Source organism: Perca flavescens, chromosome 13, assembly GCF_004354835.1.
Source record: "Perca flavescens isolate YP-PL-M2 chromosome 13, PFLA_1.0, whole genome shotgun sequence".
Classification (NCBI taxonomy): Eukaryota; Metazoa; Chordata; class Actinopteri; order Perciformes; family Percidae; genus Perca; species Perca flavescens.
Genome location: NC_041343.1, coordinates 7,120,203 through 7,137,947, shown reverse-complemented (window position 1 = coordinate 7,137,947; position 17,745 = coordinate 7,120,203). Strand labels below are relative to the sequence as shown.

Sequence of the window (17,745 nt, the reverse complement as noted above, 5' to 3'; positions counted from 1 at the left end):
GCCCCCTGTATTTTAAGGAAGAACATTTTATTTATTTAGGATAAATTATTCATTGACAAAGAAAATTGGTGTCCTTTTTAATTAAGGCATTAAGATCAATTTCCCAAAGAGGATTTTTTTTGTATTCCAACTTTAGCATGGGTTCATAAACTTATGAGCGCCACTGCAGGTTTTAAAACCTGCTTTGTTAAAGGGAAGCAGCCATTGTGTCTGTCTGCTGAGTTTGAACCTGTTGATTGGTTCACCTAAATTTGATTGGAGATTTTTGTGGACAATGTTTGCATTATTGCTAGATTAGATCCCGCCTGTTCAATGCCGGTTCCTAAACTATACTTTACTACCATTTTAACAAAAAGAAATTTGCAACATTATGGTACATATTTATTTTTTTTTTTTTTTTCCAGCTCCTTACACCTATGTGATGCACACTGTAAAGCCACTCAAAACACAACAAAACACAGAGCCCTGTCTCTGTAACGTAGTTTTCCTGCATGCATCTACAACGTGTAACGTTAGATCCTGGTACAAGCACGCTTATTGGCTCACTGACTCTTTAGGTATTGAAATTTGGTAATTAATGACGAGGCATTTTTCGATACGCGATACTACGGAGGAAATTTGGTCGGTGCCTAAAAAGTATTGAAGTTTGTTACCCAGCCCTCGTGCTACATGAGGCCTACCTGATGTTCTTCCCCCAGTTTCTCTCTGTAGAACAACCGTGTACTCCCCAGGGTATTCTTCACATCCCAGGTCTTCCTCCGGCTTAGCTCTGTGAGCCAGATGACACATCTGCATTTGCTGATTCCTTCTCAGCCGTGATTGCAAAATTGCAGATCCCACAACACGGCGTGTAAACCACGGCAAATATTTATTTCAGGATAATCAGTAAAGGTAAATGAACAGAGAACAGGAGACCTGGCTCAGAGAGGCTGCCAGGTCTGCTACCCTCCAGCTGCACCGAAAGGTCATCCTTTTGATCCGTTTTCATTTACTTGATTGTAAATCGTAACATTTAGCATTGTAGCGTTATTATTTTTTTGCTATACCTCAAAGCCCCTGTGTTAAAAAAGAATTCTACAAGATGCTTTCTGTTTATCAACAAATCTTTGACGTTTCAAAAGCACAAGTTTCATCTGACACCCCTGCAGGGTGTAGTGCCTCAGTCAAAGGAGAACATGTTATTGTTTTTCTGATTTTTATCTCCATGAAGGGTTGAGTGCACAGGCTCAGTCATAACTTCCTGCAAATCCCCCGCGGCAGAGTTGTAAGTTACCTCTCATGCCTCGGAAAAGGAAAGTTGTCATGGCTCGTGAGATGGCCTTTTTCTGGACAGTTGCCCGGCCATTAAACCGCTGCCAATGCGGGTGTATGGTGCTACACCCCCCCCCCCCCCTCCCTCCCCCACGCACCCGCAGCCTCCTCCTGGTCCATAGGTTGTGTGACAGAGCCTGATGGGCAGGTGTTAGCCCAAGACTCAGGGAACGATAAGGGGGCAGACATGCGTGAAAAGGAGAGCGGAGATAACTATTCTCACCGAGGGGGGGGAAGGCCATATCCGTAATCACCTAAACTGATGAAGCTGTCAAAACAGATGTGCCCTGATGCTCCAAAGGACTATCTCCAACTGCTATCGCTGTCACCTGAGACAGATTAAAAACTGTGGGCAGAAACTATGCAACGATGTTCATGCTGCATGTTTATTTACGTCCTCATAGAAACATTTCTTCCCTACGTTGGTTGCCAGGAAGAGGCAATCCTATCCAGAGGTAATTGTGAGTTTCATAACAAAAAAGCCCCCATAGGATTTGTAAAATGGCCCCAAGAAAGCTGGAAGCCTGTTAAACTGAGTCTCTTTTGCTAAATCCACTCAAGAGGCAATTTCTTGAAGACACAAAGCAAGTGCATACCTAAGGAAAGCCCTATTCACATCACCTTTATGACCCAACCCACAGGGTTAGGGCTTGGAGAGAAAGAAACCTGCTAAGAAGAAGAGCTTAAGAAGATCTTTATTTTGTGTAGTGTTAACTAGCCATTAGGGCTGCTCCCTCTAAGTCGACTATCGGTCGTTTTGGTCTTAGTCAACTTAGATTTCTTTAGTCGATTAGTCATGTTTGATGCTTATTTCAAACGTACGAGCCCATCTCTGGTAAACACAAGAATTAAAGTGGTGCTTTTGTACGACTCGTGGACGCGTGGAAACTCAGATTTACCGATCTGTCGATTAAATCAACTAATCGATTAGTCGATACAATTGAATGAGTGTTAGTCGACTAAGAAGTTCTTCAATCGAGCACATCCCTACTAGCCACGTGCAGCGATGCTCCTGTTGCCTCTAACATCTGTTTCGGAGCATCCGAGAGCAGCGCAGAAAGGCGTTTAAGTGGCACCGAAATGAGGCACAGAAATCTGCGTTGCAATTCGGTTCGGTAGATACCGGTCATTTAGGCACCGGTGCCGCATTAGCACCGAGTTTCGGTACCCAACCCTAAACCCAACCCTCACGGCACACAGATGGCATTGAGACATTTAGCAAGAAGTGGATGATCTAACACCACTCTGACAGTGTGAATGCTTATTGGCCAGTTTCCAACTTTTGTCTGTCCTCTGGAACTCATTCCCACCATGTGGGATTGGTGTCTGTAGCTGTGTTGTTGGAGTCCCTCGGGTTGTGTTGAGGGGCATTTGTTTGTCTTTCTGTGGGCTCTGGACTTGAAGAAAAACATCCTTGGAAGTCTATTGCCCCTGTGATTGATGGTCTAAATAATGCGCTGGCTTGTCATTTGTGTCCTGATGTTGCTGTTTCCTATTTCAGTAATGACAGTGACATGGCATTTGGAATTAGGCCTCCATCTCTGTGGTTGTAGTTTATGACGTGGCCTTTTGATGGTTGTCTTGTCTTCCTGGGACTGATGGGTTCAGGTCTACCGAGCAACGTTTGATCTCCCGTTGTGGTTAGGTTATTAGAAAATTCTAGCGATTAAGCTTTTGTTGTGATATTTGTGGTTTGTGGTATTTTAAGACATCTGGTCAAATGAACTGTAAACTTGTATTATTAGGAACGTTCTCAATATTGTTTTTTTGTCCTTTTTGTTTAATGTCAAAATTCGCCATTAGCTTCTACAGTTTATGAGACTCGACAGTCGGGACAGAAACAATGAAGACCAGCCCCCAGTAAATCAGAAAAGGGAACAAGGAGGGATAACAAACACGCTGCACAATGACTCTTTCACATGGAGACAGTCGTAATTCTTAGGATGGCCTCCAAACATACACAACACATATTACACTTCCAAGCCAAATGAAATAAATTGCTGGTGTCATAACAATGACGCAGCCAGTCAATTTAGTGGCCTCTTGGAAATACAGTTTTAGCACACGGTTGTTGTTGTCGTTGTGGTCCGGTGTGTGGTTTAAACAATGATCTGGATTGGTGACTTTGTGTTCTCCTCCGACTGCAGACTTCACACAGCCCAGAGAGCCATCAAGCAGACCCAAGTGACGGTGCAGAAGATCGGGAAGGAGATCGAGGAAAAGCTGAGGACGACGGCAACCTGCACAGAGCGGGTGAGCACTGCCACCCATCAGCAGAGTCCCATCAGCAGATTCCATCTCCTCAGCAAGTGACCTTTAAATCAGCGGCAGTGTTTAGACCGCTCATTTTCAGTAGCAGTCGGCTTTGTTGTTTCGGCTCATGCGATTTTAGAAATATAAAAAAAAATTCACCCAGGGAGCAGTTATTACGGTCATCAGCAATAACCTGCCCATTGGTTTCTACACTAACAACAAACATCAGCAGACTGTACTGTGTTAAATACTTAAGAGCAGTGAGATTAAAGAGCTTTCATAACCCAAATCCCCAGGTTTAATTGTAAAGTAATGTTAGAAGTATTTATACCGTTTGGGCAGCTATCTCTTTGTTGCGATAGCTAAACTGAAAAGTGGAGAGTGCAATATCCTGCCTGCCAAAATGATGAACGCTTTGACCAAAATCCACTGTTTATGTTTCCACCTCCTGTCATATCCTCGACTAGGATCCACAGCAAAAGCAAGAAAGCATATTTAACATTTTTGGAATTGGCAGCCACACAGCTGTGAAAACGGAGCGCTGATCCCAGGTCTGACATTGTGTTTATTGTAAACATTCACTTCTAAAAACATCCCGTGCCTTCTGCTGTTCTAAAAGGCCCCGGGGGGTGGTGACACGTTGGTGTTTTTATCCTCCAGGTAGACATGCCTTTGGAAAAAAGCGCAGCTGGGATATTTTTTTTTTTTTTTTTTTTTTTAAATTGACGTGAGAGCGTGTGCCGTGTATGTGTATTTGGACCAATATACCACATTTTAAAGGCTTTGAGTGCCTTTTTAGAGTGCCTCCTTTAGACAGCTGTTACAGCTGTTGCTTTCCATCATGCTCTCATCGGCTTTTGATATATTTTTTTTGTTCCCTTTCCCAGACCTTTCACCCCGTCTATTAAAGTAGCTCCGCCATAGCCTTTTCAAGCCTTCCCGCAAAAAACATTGAGGCTCCATTCTTTTGCCACAAAGGATCCCTTTCAAAAACTTGTCTCTGATATTTCCCCCACAGTGAAACCTTCCTTAAAACCCCTTTTCAGAGCTCACATGAGCTAATAAATCACATAATCCTCGTCCTCTACCTTTCCGTTAAAAGAACCCGGCGAGAGTGAGTGGAGCATTGTCTGGCTCTCTTAAGGGTTTCCCTCTTTGCCTTTTGGAGAGCTCAGTGCTCTCCTTCTGTGTGCGTCACAGTGAGTGTAGATCAAAGGAGGGGACAGAGTGGAGGCCACCAACCCCAGCGCATGGCCCTTTCACCCTCTCACCCACACTCTGCCATTAATCTGCTGGGTTATATCATGCTCCCCCCCCACCCCCACGCCTGCTGCTTATTTACTCAGCTGACTCTCTGCTGTTTGATGTTCAGTAGGAGTCAGACGGGCCCTCGTCGTCTGTTGCAGTCTCTCTCACACACACACACACACACACACACACACACACACACACACACACACACACACACACACACACACACACACACACACACACACACACACACACACACACACACACTGACATGGCTTTGACCCACTTGCCAACTATGTCGCTCAGTGAAAGTGTAGGAGGCTCATGGTTCGTGCCAAAGCCGGTGGCGGTTAACATGCGAGCATCAGAGAGCGACACATAGGAGAGATGGAGGCTCTATCAGTCTCCTCTCCCTGCGACAGATACCACTCTCTGTTTTCGCTACCAATCCCTCAGAAGTCTTCAAGAAGGAGCATGTCTTTGTTTCCTCTGATCCAGGCCAAGATCACTATCTAATTGTGCAGTATGTGTGTATGTGGTGCCATGCATGATAGTCCCTGCTCACAAACTACAGGGTGAATAACAAGGCTGAATCTCTGTTATCCTGCCAGCAAGCTCTCTCCCTCCCTCCCTCCCTCCCTCCCTCCCTCCCAACTCTTCCTTATCCACGTCATTCTCTGTTGAATCGCCATGTATATTTATTTGTCGTCATCCACACATTGTCTAGACGTCGCCTCTTAAACCTGTCTTTGCATGTATTCATCCCAAATTATCTTTTTTTTTTTTTTTTTTTTCTGTTGACCTCCAGTCTCTCCCCCTCATCTACTGTATGCCACATCCATCAGTCCATGAATCCCTGGTGCCGTTCCTCATTTAATGGTTGGCCCCCCTGCAGCTGCCCCCTTACCAAATAGAGACATGAACCCTGATGAAGAGACACCCTATAGAGAGAGAAAGATGTTGACGAATGACTGCACTCTGATGCTGCTGCTGGTCGGGGGGTGTGGTAAGAGAGACACCAGCCAAAAGATGTGGACCTAAGACATACACTCATCTGGAGTTGATGGCTTTATTGTGGTCTCTCACTCGGGTTTGTGTACCATACGTCCACAAGTTTGTGTGTGCCATGGTTCTCTGTGTCTTGTAGCAGTAAGAATCAGCTATGGATAAAAGAATCTGTGAGAATTACTTATATTGATTTATGGATAAATACAATCCGATCTGAAACGATGGAACATATTTATTAATCCTCCAGGGATTAATAAAAAAACTATACAAAAAAACTGGTGAGACAACAGAAACAAACATACCCATCTCAAGGCAATACAAAATAAGGTGTTGCTGCTTTTACCACAACTCTGTTTTCTTAAGTTGATTTCAATGTATCTACTCTTTGGAGAGTGCTTTCATCAAAATGGTTTATTTATATTTTAAGCATTATTCTGTTATTGCCAAGCATTTGCTTAGGGTATTTACTTCCGTACCATCATACTGACTGACCTACTGAGGCGTCTTTTCTCAGCGCAACATCTTAGGCCCTGTTTCCACCAAAATACCAACAACTGGCTTTGCGCTGCCTCATTCGAATGCGTTTGTTCCTCTTCTTCCACCTGCGCTCTATGCTGGCCACCGAAAGACAACACAGACGGGCCAAACGGAATGTTAAGGTTAGGAAAGTGCCAAACGGACGCAGTGCTGCTTGTGCTAGTCGTTGTACCTCATTACAAACGCTTTTCACCTGGGACACTGATCCCAGGGCTCAGTGACATGTTCTGAAATGCAAAGTCCTTTCCCATTCATTTTTTTATTTTAATATTTTTTTTTTGTCATTAGTTGTTGACAGTGGATTCTGGATTATTGCCGGCGATGATTAGCTCTCTAGATGTGCCTAAAATCAATGTGACGTAGGAACATAGCTAGTTTATATACAGTAAAGGGTAACAAATACTAAACACTGCTGTGACCAGATACTTAATATTTTCCTTCATCCTCTTTCTTTCTTTTTTTTTTATTGAATGACACATTACTGTATGATGGAATATACATATTTTTCCCTTTTTTCCCCCCCTTCTTTTTAACCAGAACATATCCCACCCTCCCACCCAATTACAAACAAACCTGCATTAAGAAATTCCTACAAGAGATGATTTTTAATCAGTCTAAATTATAATACATAAAGGTTGCACACCTTTTTAAAATAAAAAAAAATTTAACCATCATCCTTTTTCTCTGTTTTCTCTCCATATCTTTCTCTTCGGTTTGCTCTGGGCAGAAGAAAGAGCGGGAGTGCATGCAGCTGCGTATAGCTGTGCTGCGCAGTGAACTGCAGCGGCAGAGGAAGGCGCTTGGCAGGGAGATAGACCTGCGGCACAAGGACAACGCACAGCTTCAGAAGAAAGGTAACGCCAATGGGTGCACAATGCACATACAGCACTCGGACTGATGGGCCTGTTTACACCACGCTACAACTTTTAGTGTTGTAATCTTTTCCTCAGTGAAATGGAGGATGTGACAGGGGTTATGGGCTGATCTTAATTGCCTTTATCTTTTGCACACACAATAGGATGATAGGTTATTGTTCAATTGGTTCATTTAAATGATGATTATCATTAGTTTTAGGCCTGTAAAGGTCATATTTGCAGCCTTGAGGAGTGAACAGGGTGCAAATTGATGTTGAGTGTTTTGACTCCCAAGTTATCGCTAGCTTACATGAACATACTTGCAGCAATAGCATTTAGCGTCGCGTAAGTATCACATGAGACGATCAGTCGGTCCTGCTGCAACTCATTTTGTTTTAGTGCCGCGTGACTCAAACACTTGTCTAAGAAGACTTAATGTAATGATAAAAACACATGTAGCAAATTACCCCCCCAAAATCCCCAATCATTTTATGATTTACTACAGGGCTCTGTTCCAGCTACTAGGAGATAATAAAACGAAGGAAAAAAGAAAAGAGAATGATGTTTTGGCATTTTTCATTCACATAGATATAGTAAATCCCTTTCAATGTAGCTTATTGCAATAAATAGATTCAGCACATTTCTTTATTATGCCCTTTGTGATACGCTCAGTTACATCCCTACAGTTAGATCAAGCAACCCACCCCACCCCAAATGAATGCTGCCAGTGTTTTGTGGTTAAATGTTCTCTCCATGTTATCTAGTCACTAGCTATAGAAAAGGCAAGTTTAAACAACGGGTTCATTACAAAGCAGATGGCTTCTGACTGCACATAGAAGACTATACTTTCAGTTATCGAAATGCTGTTCTTAATATGTCCTAAATTTACAATTTTGTTACTCTCAATGTGATTTCATTGTATAGGAAACTCCAATTTAAACTCGGTCAAGGTTTCAGTGCTGTCTGACAGCAGCAGGTAGACTGTGTGTGTGTGTGTCTGTGTGTGTCTGTGTGTGTGCGCGCTGTATTACCTGTTCATTTTGGAGTACAGTAGAGAGTGTTGTCACATACAGGAAACCCCTGTCACGCTCCCAGCCAGGGGATTGGAGTCACTCAACACGCACACATATGTACCCATAATGTTACAGTATATAGAGCCATTCCTGTGGTTTTTGCAGCCTGTGCCAGGCCACTATAGCAACAGTGTTTGTGCAGTGGTGTCATTACGTTAACCCTGTGAAGTCTCTGAGGAGGGCCTGTTACTGTTCATAGGCCAGTGTTAGTCAAGCTTGGGTTGACAAATGTACACACACACCACACAAACCCAAACACATATGCAGGTGTACACAGGTATGCTTAGCACTAGGGCTTGTCAATCGGTTCAAAAATTTAATTGCGATTAATTGCAGGAGTATCCTAGTTGACTTGCGATTAATCACACATTAATCACACATTTTTTATCTCTTCTAAATGTACTTTTAAAAGGAATATTTTTCAAGTTTTTAAAACTCAAGTGCTATTTGAGACTGGATGTACTCTGTGGTCAACTCGGTTCACATCAACAGTACAGTACAGTACACACAAATAACTTTAGAGAACCATCTGGAAGGTTTTTGAAACTGAACTTGCCATTTATTTTATTATTTCCTTAATCCATTTTTGCCCAAGGAGGTTTTTTTTTTGTCTTGCGCTGCGATCACTGATTTAGTTAAAGATGTAAGCAATAAGTCTCTCTTAAGATTAAAGGAATAAGCTACTGTTTGTTGAAATAGGGCTTATCACGGTCTCCTCTGGCTGTAGATAGGCGGACCAACGCATTTTTTGTCTCAGTGCAAGTATTTAGGTTGTTTTTTTTTGTCTTTTGTTGGCTCACTTTTACTCACAACATGCTAACCGGCAACGTAGGATTCCATTCACTACGCTAAGCTAACTAGCGGCGGCGCTGCTGGTGTTGCACCGGACTAAAACAACGCATGCACAAAAAATGCGTTGGCCCACCTATCTACAGCTAGGGGAGACCGCGATGAGCCCTATTTCAACAAACGGTGGCGTATCCCTTTAAGTGTGTGGCTCTTTGGAGCGTACACTGCATTCACGCCGGTCGCCGCCTTCCTCTTGGCGTGCTTGGTGTTAGGCGGATCCTGTTCTCCAGGTACACCTTGAGCACACCGGAGATCAGACCTGGAGATGCGCTTCACTCCGCTGTGGTGAGGCCAGGCGGCGAACGGCGGGTTTGGCGATCCCCCTGGATGTTAACACGGAGCACTTTACGGTTTCGGCTGGCCGTCCACAACGCTACTGCTGCATCGCGTCTTGATTTCCCAAACTACAGAGCCGCCCGACACCCAAATCACACATGTGCGTTAAACGCTTGTCAAATAAATCAGTGGTGTTAAAGTGCCAATATTAGAAAAAAATCACATTTTCTGGGATTTGGGGTGTTATTTTGTGTCTCTGGTGCTTCCACATGCATACAAACTTTGAAGAAAAAAAACCATCCATGCTGTTGTGAGTGAGATACGGTCTCTGAATGTGTCCTGCCTTCAGTCTCCTGGTGAGCTGGTCAAAATCTGCATGTCTTTCTACGTCACAAGCCGAAACTAGCGGTTAGCCCCCTCGTTCTCAATGGCAAAGCACTGCTACAACACACACACGTTCCAGCATGTGCGACTGACGAAAAAGATGGAACATAAGTTGAGAGGTCTCACTTTGTAGCTAAAACAGAGAGCTCAACACACAGGGTGAAAAGAGGAGCTGCAGCAATGTGCAGTACAACAAAAATATGGTGTTTTTTGATAATTAAACCATGTAAACCTATTCTGGTATAACCTCTAAATACAATTATGAACCTGAAAATGAGCACAATATGAGCACTTTTAAAGGAATTTGCCCTCACTTGTTATCTAGTTCATTTCGACGGCCCTTCTTAATATTTAACAACTTGTATTATGTAATATAAGTGTATTCTTTGTCGGCTGCAGCACATGAACTTTCAGTTCTTCCTTTCCTTAACTTTAGCTAGCCCTGTTTAATATTTAGTTAAGTGTTTCCCATGGTGCTAAACCCAGGTTTAGTAGCCGTAACATACACCTACTGCATTGAACAGTGAGTCTGTTGATGGCTTTACTGCGTCAGAAGTACCTTTTGTACTGTAGAACGGGAACAAACAGCTGGTAGCCATCAAATCAGAATAAAAATAACCAAGGAAGTTCAGCCTGAGCTTCAGCTTCAGCCTGATTGTTAGATGTCGGGGACTGCACCTGTTCCTGTGCAGCTTTTTGAAATGCACTATATGCACGGACTAGATATATCTCGGCTCTCGTGTCATCAGCACTGGCGTTTTACCGGCGTGTCGAGTGGACCAGGTGCTCTCTTTTGGAACCCTGGGTCAGTAAGATCAGCTGTTCCTGGCCAAAGGGCAGGGCCAAGTCAGTGAGCCACCAACCTGAGCTGGGGGATTGGTAATGATGAGCATGTAGTTTGACACCACACACACACACACACACACACACACACACACACACACACACACACACACACACACACACACACACACACACAAAATGCTGCGATTCTAAAATAAATAAATAAAAAGGCCGTTAATCCTCCGCCGTTTTACCTGTCACCACTTCGTCTACAGCCAAAATAACTCTCTGCTCTCCTTCTATGCAGCTCATTGGTGGCTTTTTTCCAGACTGGACAAGTGCTTATTAAGAAACAGAAGAAAAAATCCTTCAGCTGGTTAAAGAGGCGAAAGGTATTTTAGGATAAATTGAAATGCTGTAGCTGAATAGGGCTAGCTTTTTTTTCTTTTTTCTTTTCCAGACTCATAACTCAAAAGCTAAAAGCCATATGTTGCTGAGCTCTGCTGTACTTCCAGCTCCATGTTTAACTCTTCTAATCAGCCTGCACATATTCATTTGTTTCACTATCGGAAAAAGCCCTGCGTTAATTCCAGACAGGATACTCTCGGAGACAGGTGTTTACAGTATTTCATGCAGCAGCTGATCTTGTGTCTGATTATATTTAGATTTGCACCATGACGTGTTTGTTTCCTCTGATCTCATCTATCATTTCGGAGACTCATATGATTTTATCAATTCTAGCTTAAATTTCACTTTTGGAACTTTCCCCTGGGGGACTCTATTTGTTTGTCTGTTACTCACACCCTTTGAAGAAGCAAATGTAGTCCCATTTAATCATATAGATGAGTGTTTCCCAGCCTTTTCATTAAGCTGTACAGTATCCCCTCACCCATATCAGATGAACTCAAGTACCCATTCATCAACACCACCCATCAGGTTCCAAATGTGTTCATTTGATTTTTATCATAAACTGGATATTATTTAACACTGTTTTTTTACACTTCTTTTTTAACAATATTTCCCTAAATTGTTGCAGTTTCTTTTTATATACGAATAAACTGTCAATGTTTAGGTAAGTTTGGTCAAGTTTGTATTTGTACTACAGACGCTAGACATTTAGTTATTTCAACCATTTAGCCATTACTTTTAGCAACTGCATATTCATTACCTTTTAACTCTTTGAACTATTTATCTTACTTTTGGTTAGCTTACATTTGGACTTATTTTTAGCCATTTTTTATGCATTTACACATTACTTTAGCTAACTGTTTAGACTTCTTTATTCGCGCACTCTCAATTGCAACACATTGTCTTAACCCTTGTGTTGTCTTCCCATCATCCACCAACTTTTGGCGCTTTTTCCAACGTTGTTTTTTTTTTTTTTTTTCATGGCCAATAAACCTCATTTATTATACAAAAAAAAAATTATTTCTCGCTTTTTTTCAGTGCTTTTTGTTGCTTTTTTTGTTGTTTCTTCCGGGTTTTTTGTCGCTTTTTTCAACATCTTTTTGTTGCTTTTCCCTCCAACATTTTTTGCCGCTTTTTCCTGAATTATAAATTATTTTGACTAATAGTTAAGATCAGAGGATGTGGATGGATAATTACAGACATGTCAAAGTTTAGTCAGGATACTGTCTTGAAACCATTTAAAAATTGTATAAAACAACCAAAATTCTAGGAAAGTGATCATTCATTTTAACTGAAGAACATTGTATGGCATCCATGTTATTTTTAGGCAATTTGGTTGAAAGAAACCCAAGTTCCTGATATTAATGGTGACTGATAAAGATTACTCATTAGACAAGCTGGTGGCTAAGGGAATGTCGATTCAATTAGAAGCGAGTGTTCCATTTGTTGTATTTTTACACATTCCAGTGCTTATTAGATGCAGGTTTCTTTGGAAGTTCTAGTGACAGTTTAACAGTATGTGTAAGAACATTGCTATGCAGTATATATCCCCACAGAGCCTCCCGCATTGGACTGTTAATCTCCATTCTTCGTCACGTTCTTTTAGGATGTCATCTGTGGCCAGCCAGGTGCTGTGTGGTCCTCCCATCTCTCTCACACACACACGCCTAGGGCCCATTAGAAAGGAACTCTTATCAACCTGTAATTCCAAGGAAGCTGGCCTCTCTCACAACAAGTGGAAAACCAGAAAACCCAAACATACAGTTGGTGTTCTGCAGGTGTGTGTGTGTGTGTGTGTGTGTGTGTGTGTGTGTGTGTGTGTGTGTGTGTGTGTGTGTGTGTGTGTGTGTGTGTGTGTGTGTGTGTGTGTGTGTGTGTGTGTGTGTGTGTGTCCACGTGTGAGCTAGCAGATAAAGATCAGATGAAAGTTTGCGCGTCCGCCTTTTTGTAAAGTAACTGTTAGAATGTTTTTGCAGGCTTGCTGATGCCTATTCTGTGTTTGTCTTTGTTCCCGTATATGTGCTCCGTCTTTGCCATCCTGGACAGCGTTAGCATAATAAACACTGAAAAACATCAGCTCAGTTTAACGGCCGTTGAGTATAGCACACACACTCGGGCTACTCACGAGTCCACAGCATGTCTTTCACACGATCCAAAACGGAGGACATAGGAGCATGACCACCGTTTTTTTTTTTCTTCTTCTTTCTTCCTCGGCTGTGAATTAGAAAAATAAGTCTTTTTTTCCTCCCCCGCTCCCCCAGGATTAATGGGTTTGGTTTTGGTGGGGTCACACTCTTGTCACAATTTCCTCCAGTCTAATTTCCCTCCTTCCACCTTGGGCAAATGACATAAATCAGGCCTGTGAACGGCGTTTATTGTACTTCGTAACGGTAGTTATTCTCACGCTTTGTAACCGAGCCAGGGCTCCTGACCAATAAATGTCAGCGTTTGGGCTTCTCAGAGTGTAAGGAGCAAGGAGTTTAGTGAAGGTATGGTGTGAGGAGGTATTTGTCACCTCAGAGAAAAAGGTCTCATATTGAAGCTATCATCATTAGGGCTCTTTTAGCAGCAGATTTACATTCACATCCTTCAGCTGGCTGCCATCTTGACTGAGGATAAGGGTTGACAGATACTGCAGTCCAACACTCTGCGTAATGACTCAGGATGTCTTTCTGCATTTTTCCTGCTTTTTTTGGGCAAAACTTTCCCTCCATATAGCATAAAGAGCCTTGGTTTAAAAACAAGTATGTTCTGACGGATTATTCTAAGTTGAAAACAAAGGCATGTTGTTTTCCAACAATATAGTTTCCTTAAAGGTCCCATGACATGGTGCTCTTTGGATGCTTTTATATAGACCTTAGTGGTCCCCTAATACTGTATCTGTGTGGCCTTGACCAACTGCCACTTTGCTCGTTTGAAAGCCATGATGTCTCTCTCTCTCTCTCTCTCATGGGTGGGCCAAATTTTCTGGGCGGGCAAAGCAGAGAAAGGGGAGGTAACCTTGCTCCTTATGACCTCATAAAGAGAAGATTCCAGATTGGTCCATCTGAGCTTTCATTTTCTCAAAGGCAGAGCAGGATACCCAGGGCTCGGTTTACACCTATCACCATTTCTAGCCACTGGGGGACCATAGGCAGGCTGGGGGAACTCATATTAATGTTAAAAAACCTCATAAAGTGAAATTTTTATGTCATGGGACCTTTTAAAGTTAAAGGGCCCTATCTTGCACCCAGCATGGCGCAAAAGCCCGACGCAAGTGTCTTTGCTAGTTTATGACCGTCCAGCACCCGCGTTGTTTAAATAGCAAATGCACCTGTGCCCATCTGTGTGTCCATGGGCATGCTGGTCTTTCAGGGAGGTGTGTTCAGGTGAATTCTTGGCATATTGCTATCTTGAGGCAGCGGGAAGTGATCGTGCCATTGACCAACAAAAACCTGGTCTAAAGTCAATAACGCAGCATTTCATTGTTATTTTAACAGCAAATTAGTAAAATGAGCCTAGGCTTATGCACAGCACACACACACACACACACACACACACACACACACACACACACACACACACACACACACACACACACACACAGGGAAGCGCACACACACATGCAGAAGATTACAAATAAAAATATTACGGTGCAAATCCTCCATCATAACAGCAATGCGCCAAGGTCCAAACGCGGCTGGCTTTTAAAGGGAATGGGAGATGACTGTGATTGGTTTATCGCATGTTATGCCCAAAACACACCTATGAATTAATGAAGACACTAAGTACAACCCTTTTGAACCATGCGCTTAGCGCACGTAGCCTTTTTTTTCCGCCGTCAAACTAGCAAAAGTAGATTTGGACACGCCCTAAACGCACCTGCGCCAGGCGCTTCCAGAGACCGTATATAATGGACCAATAGACCCCGTTGCTCTGGACGGAGACCAGTGAAGGCTATTAGAAGCACTTTTCCGGTGATCTCTTGCTTTACTGCGCAGCCTCCAACTGACAGACAACGTAAATGTGACGTGAGCAACGTGTCTGAAAGTTGTAAGTCTTCTGGTAGCTGTGCCAAGAGAAATCTCAATCATTCCCAATCTTACAGAGACGGAGTGTGTAGGTACAGTATATGTAAGGAGATAACATAAGCACAGGCTAATTATTGCTAACTAACATGCTAGTTAACATTAGTAATTAAACCTAAACAGCTAATGTAAGTCGAAACTGCCTGCGAGCTTCTCCTGTACTATACGGTAATTCCTCTACTGTGCGACAGTAAGTCTCGTGGTTATGACACAATCGTTAGCTTATTTTTACAAAAACGGCTGCTACGGAGCTATAACGTGAGGTACAACGTAATGGAGCCTTTTATACATTGTTGTGTTTCTTTAGAAATAAACAACGGACAAATAGAGTCTTTAAACGCTTCAGATGTAAAGTTATTCGCAGTCAAGTGACGTAAAAAAAAAAATGGCGGTCAGTGTAATGCTAACAAGAGGTGATCGCTTGGTAGCAACAAAATGGCGCCATCGGAGGTTTGCGTTCTGAAGCGAAGCTTACCCCCTTGGGCGCTTCACAGCGTGCACTTAAGATCGTTAAAATAGGGCCCAGCGTGTTCCTTTTTTAAAGACTCACTTTTCAATGGACTTGTTTTTTTTTGCGTATCTCTGCTAGAGTTGCGAGTAAAAGGTTACTATGGCCGAACAAACAAAGAAAAGAGCGATGAAACCTGAAACCATATCCCAAGTAAAGGAAACAAATTTCGAAGCTCAGAAGAAGACAACTGTTACTGACTGACATCACACAGGTGAAGTATGGTCCAAAAACACACCTGCAAATACCACTTATCGCCAGGGGTGCTGCCAAAAAGAAAGGAAATGGACAAGGTGAAGCACTGCTCCTTTCACCAAGGGGCTTCTCAGGTGCTGCAAGCAAATCACTCCGCCCAAGTAGCAGAAGTAGCAGTGCTACACTTTTCTGAGAATATAGTTCCCAGTTTGTATACGGTGTTGAAGATGGCTGTGTGTGTTATTTGTACACGCTGTGACTCTACAAATCACAACATGTAAACAGGAAAATGTTGCCGTTATTTTGTCACTTATTGGGAGCAGTAGGCTACATGGAGCCGGTTACTAGGGCTGTAAGATTTTGGCCAAAATGATAATCCTGATTATTTTGATCAGTATTGAGATCACGATTAATTATCACGATTATTTGTTGATTTGAACCAAAACTAATTTTATTGTCACATAGGCTAATTATAACTGCTTTTACATCCATATTGTGCTACATTCCTCTTCCTTTATTGAAGGATACTGTGAAGGAGTATGCCATTTCAGCTGTTGTTTCCACGCATGCACGTTTGCCGTGAAAGATACAGGTATGAATGACGCATTTTAAATATCGCTCGATCACGCAAACTTGATCGTGGAAGCCAAAATCGCGATCGTGATTAAAATTTGATTAATTGTGCAGCCCTACCGGTTACATCCAGGATCTGGGCTAGGCTAAGCTACCGGTGGGGCCGTCTGACAGAGTTACGACACACACTGAGATGAGAAGGGTATGTGTGGACTTATCTATCTCTGGGGGATACGGTGAATAAGACAATTAAATCAGTTTAGCGTTGGCGCTGTCTGTGTGATGGACCCACTCGGAGCCTCTGTGCGTTACGCTGATGTTGCGTGTCCTTGAGAGTAACACTGATAGATCAGAGTGTCATTTTTAAAGTCCTCAGGAACACCTCACCCAGTCTAGGAACACCACAATTCTTACACAAAGACTAAGGTCAGGCCAGTGAGAACAACACCCTTAAACCGCCAGAGGTGTTGCCTATTTTGCAGATTTATTTCCTTCAGAATCCCTCAAAGCCTGCCGTCGGCTGCCAGATGGACTTGACTGTACAATGTCCAAAATCCAAAACCTAAAGTGAGCTCTGTACGTGGCTGCCGCGGTATTTACTGTAGTTTGTGTGTCCATGCCGTGATACCGACTGGAACAGGTTAGAGGGATGAAAGGATGGAGAAGATGGATGGAACAGATTGGGCAGAGCTGGGCATTACATGAAAGCAAGAGTGCAATACAGGCCCACGCAGTGGGGTGTTAAAAAATGTTTTCATGTCCTCCCTCACAACAGATGGATGGCCTGTATGATCCATGTCTATCTGTCTTTGCTAATCTGATAGAGATGCCTCTGAGTACCTTTATTTTCTCCGTCTCCGTCAAGGTATCTCTTCTTCTACCCTCATGCTGTCCGTTTGAGCTTCTTGGATGTGAGTGGAAGTATGTAATTTAAAAAAAAAAAAAAGCCGCTCCTGTGATCCATCTGATTACAAATGGGATTTGATGAATCTTAAATGCGACAACTCACTTATCTACCAGCTGACGAAGGGTGGATTACAGGCTTGAATGATAAACAATCACATTTCCAAAAAAGGGTGTACCTTTTTATTTCTTTTTCTTTTTTTTTCTCTCTAATAATCTAGATTCTAGACACACTAGAATATTTTCTTATCAATTTTCAATGGAGGAATCCAGGTAAACATTAGGGTTATGCACATTCGATAGAATAGGGGAATCCTCAAGCATTGTGCTGTTTGATTTCTCTTATCGATCCCTGCGTGAAGTTTGGACCTCTTGTGCATCCTTCTCCTCGCTGGTTACACACAAATGTCAGTGTTTACGATATGGTCAACGAGACCAAAAGAACCCTCCAGCGCAGGGCAGACAGAGAGCAAAAACACCCTGTCATCATAGCTGCCAGTTACAAGCTAACA

At 42.8% G+C, this 17,745-nt stretch overlaps 1 protein-coding gene across 1 annotated transcript in view; it reads left to right on the top strand.

The window, feature by feature from the left end:
• The window catches only part of uvrag (UV radiation resistance associated gene), a 111,174-nt gene that overhangs the window by 24,572 nt on the left and 68,857 nt on the right, over positions 1 to 17,745 (top strand). The window contains exons 7-8 of the mRNA XM_028596170.1: positions 3,459 to 3,564; positions 7,088 to 7,214. Of these exons, the coding sequence (XP_028451971.1) occupies positions 3,459 to 3,564; positions 7,088 to 7,214 (233 nt within the window). The remainder of the gene's footprint in view (positions 1 to 3,458; positions 3,565 to 7,087; positions 7,215 to 17,745) is intronic.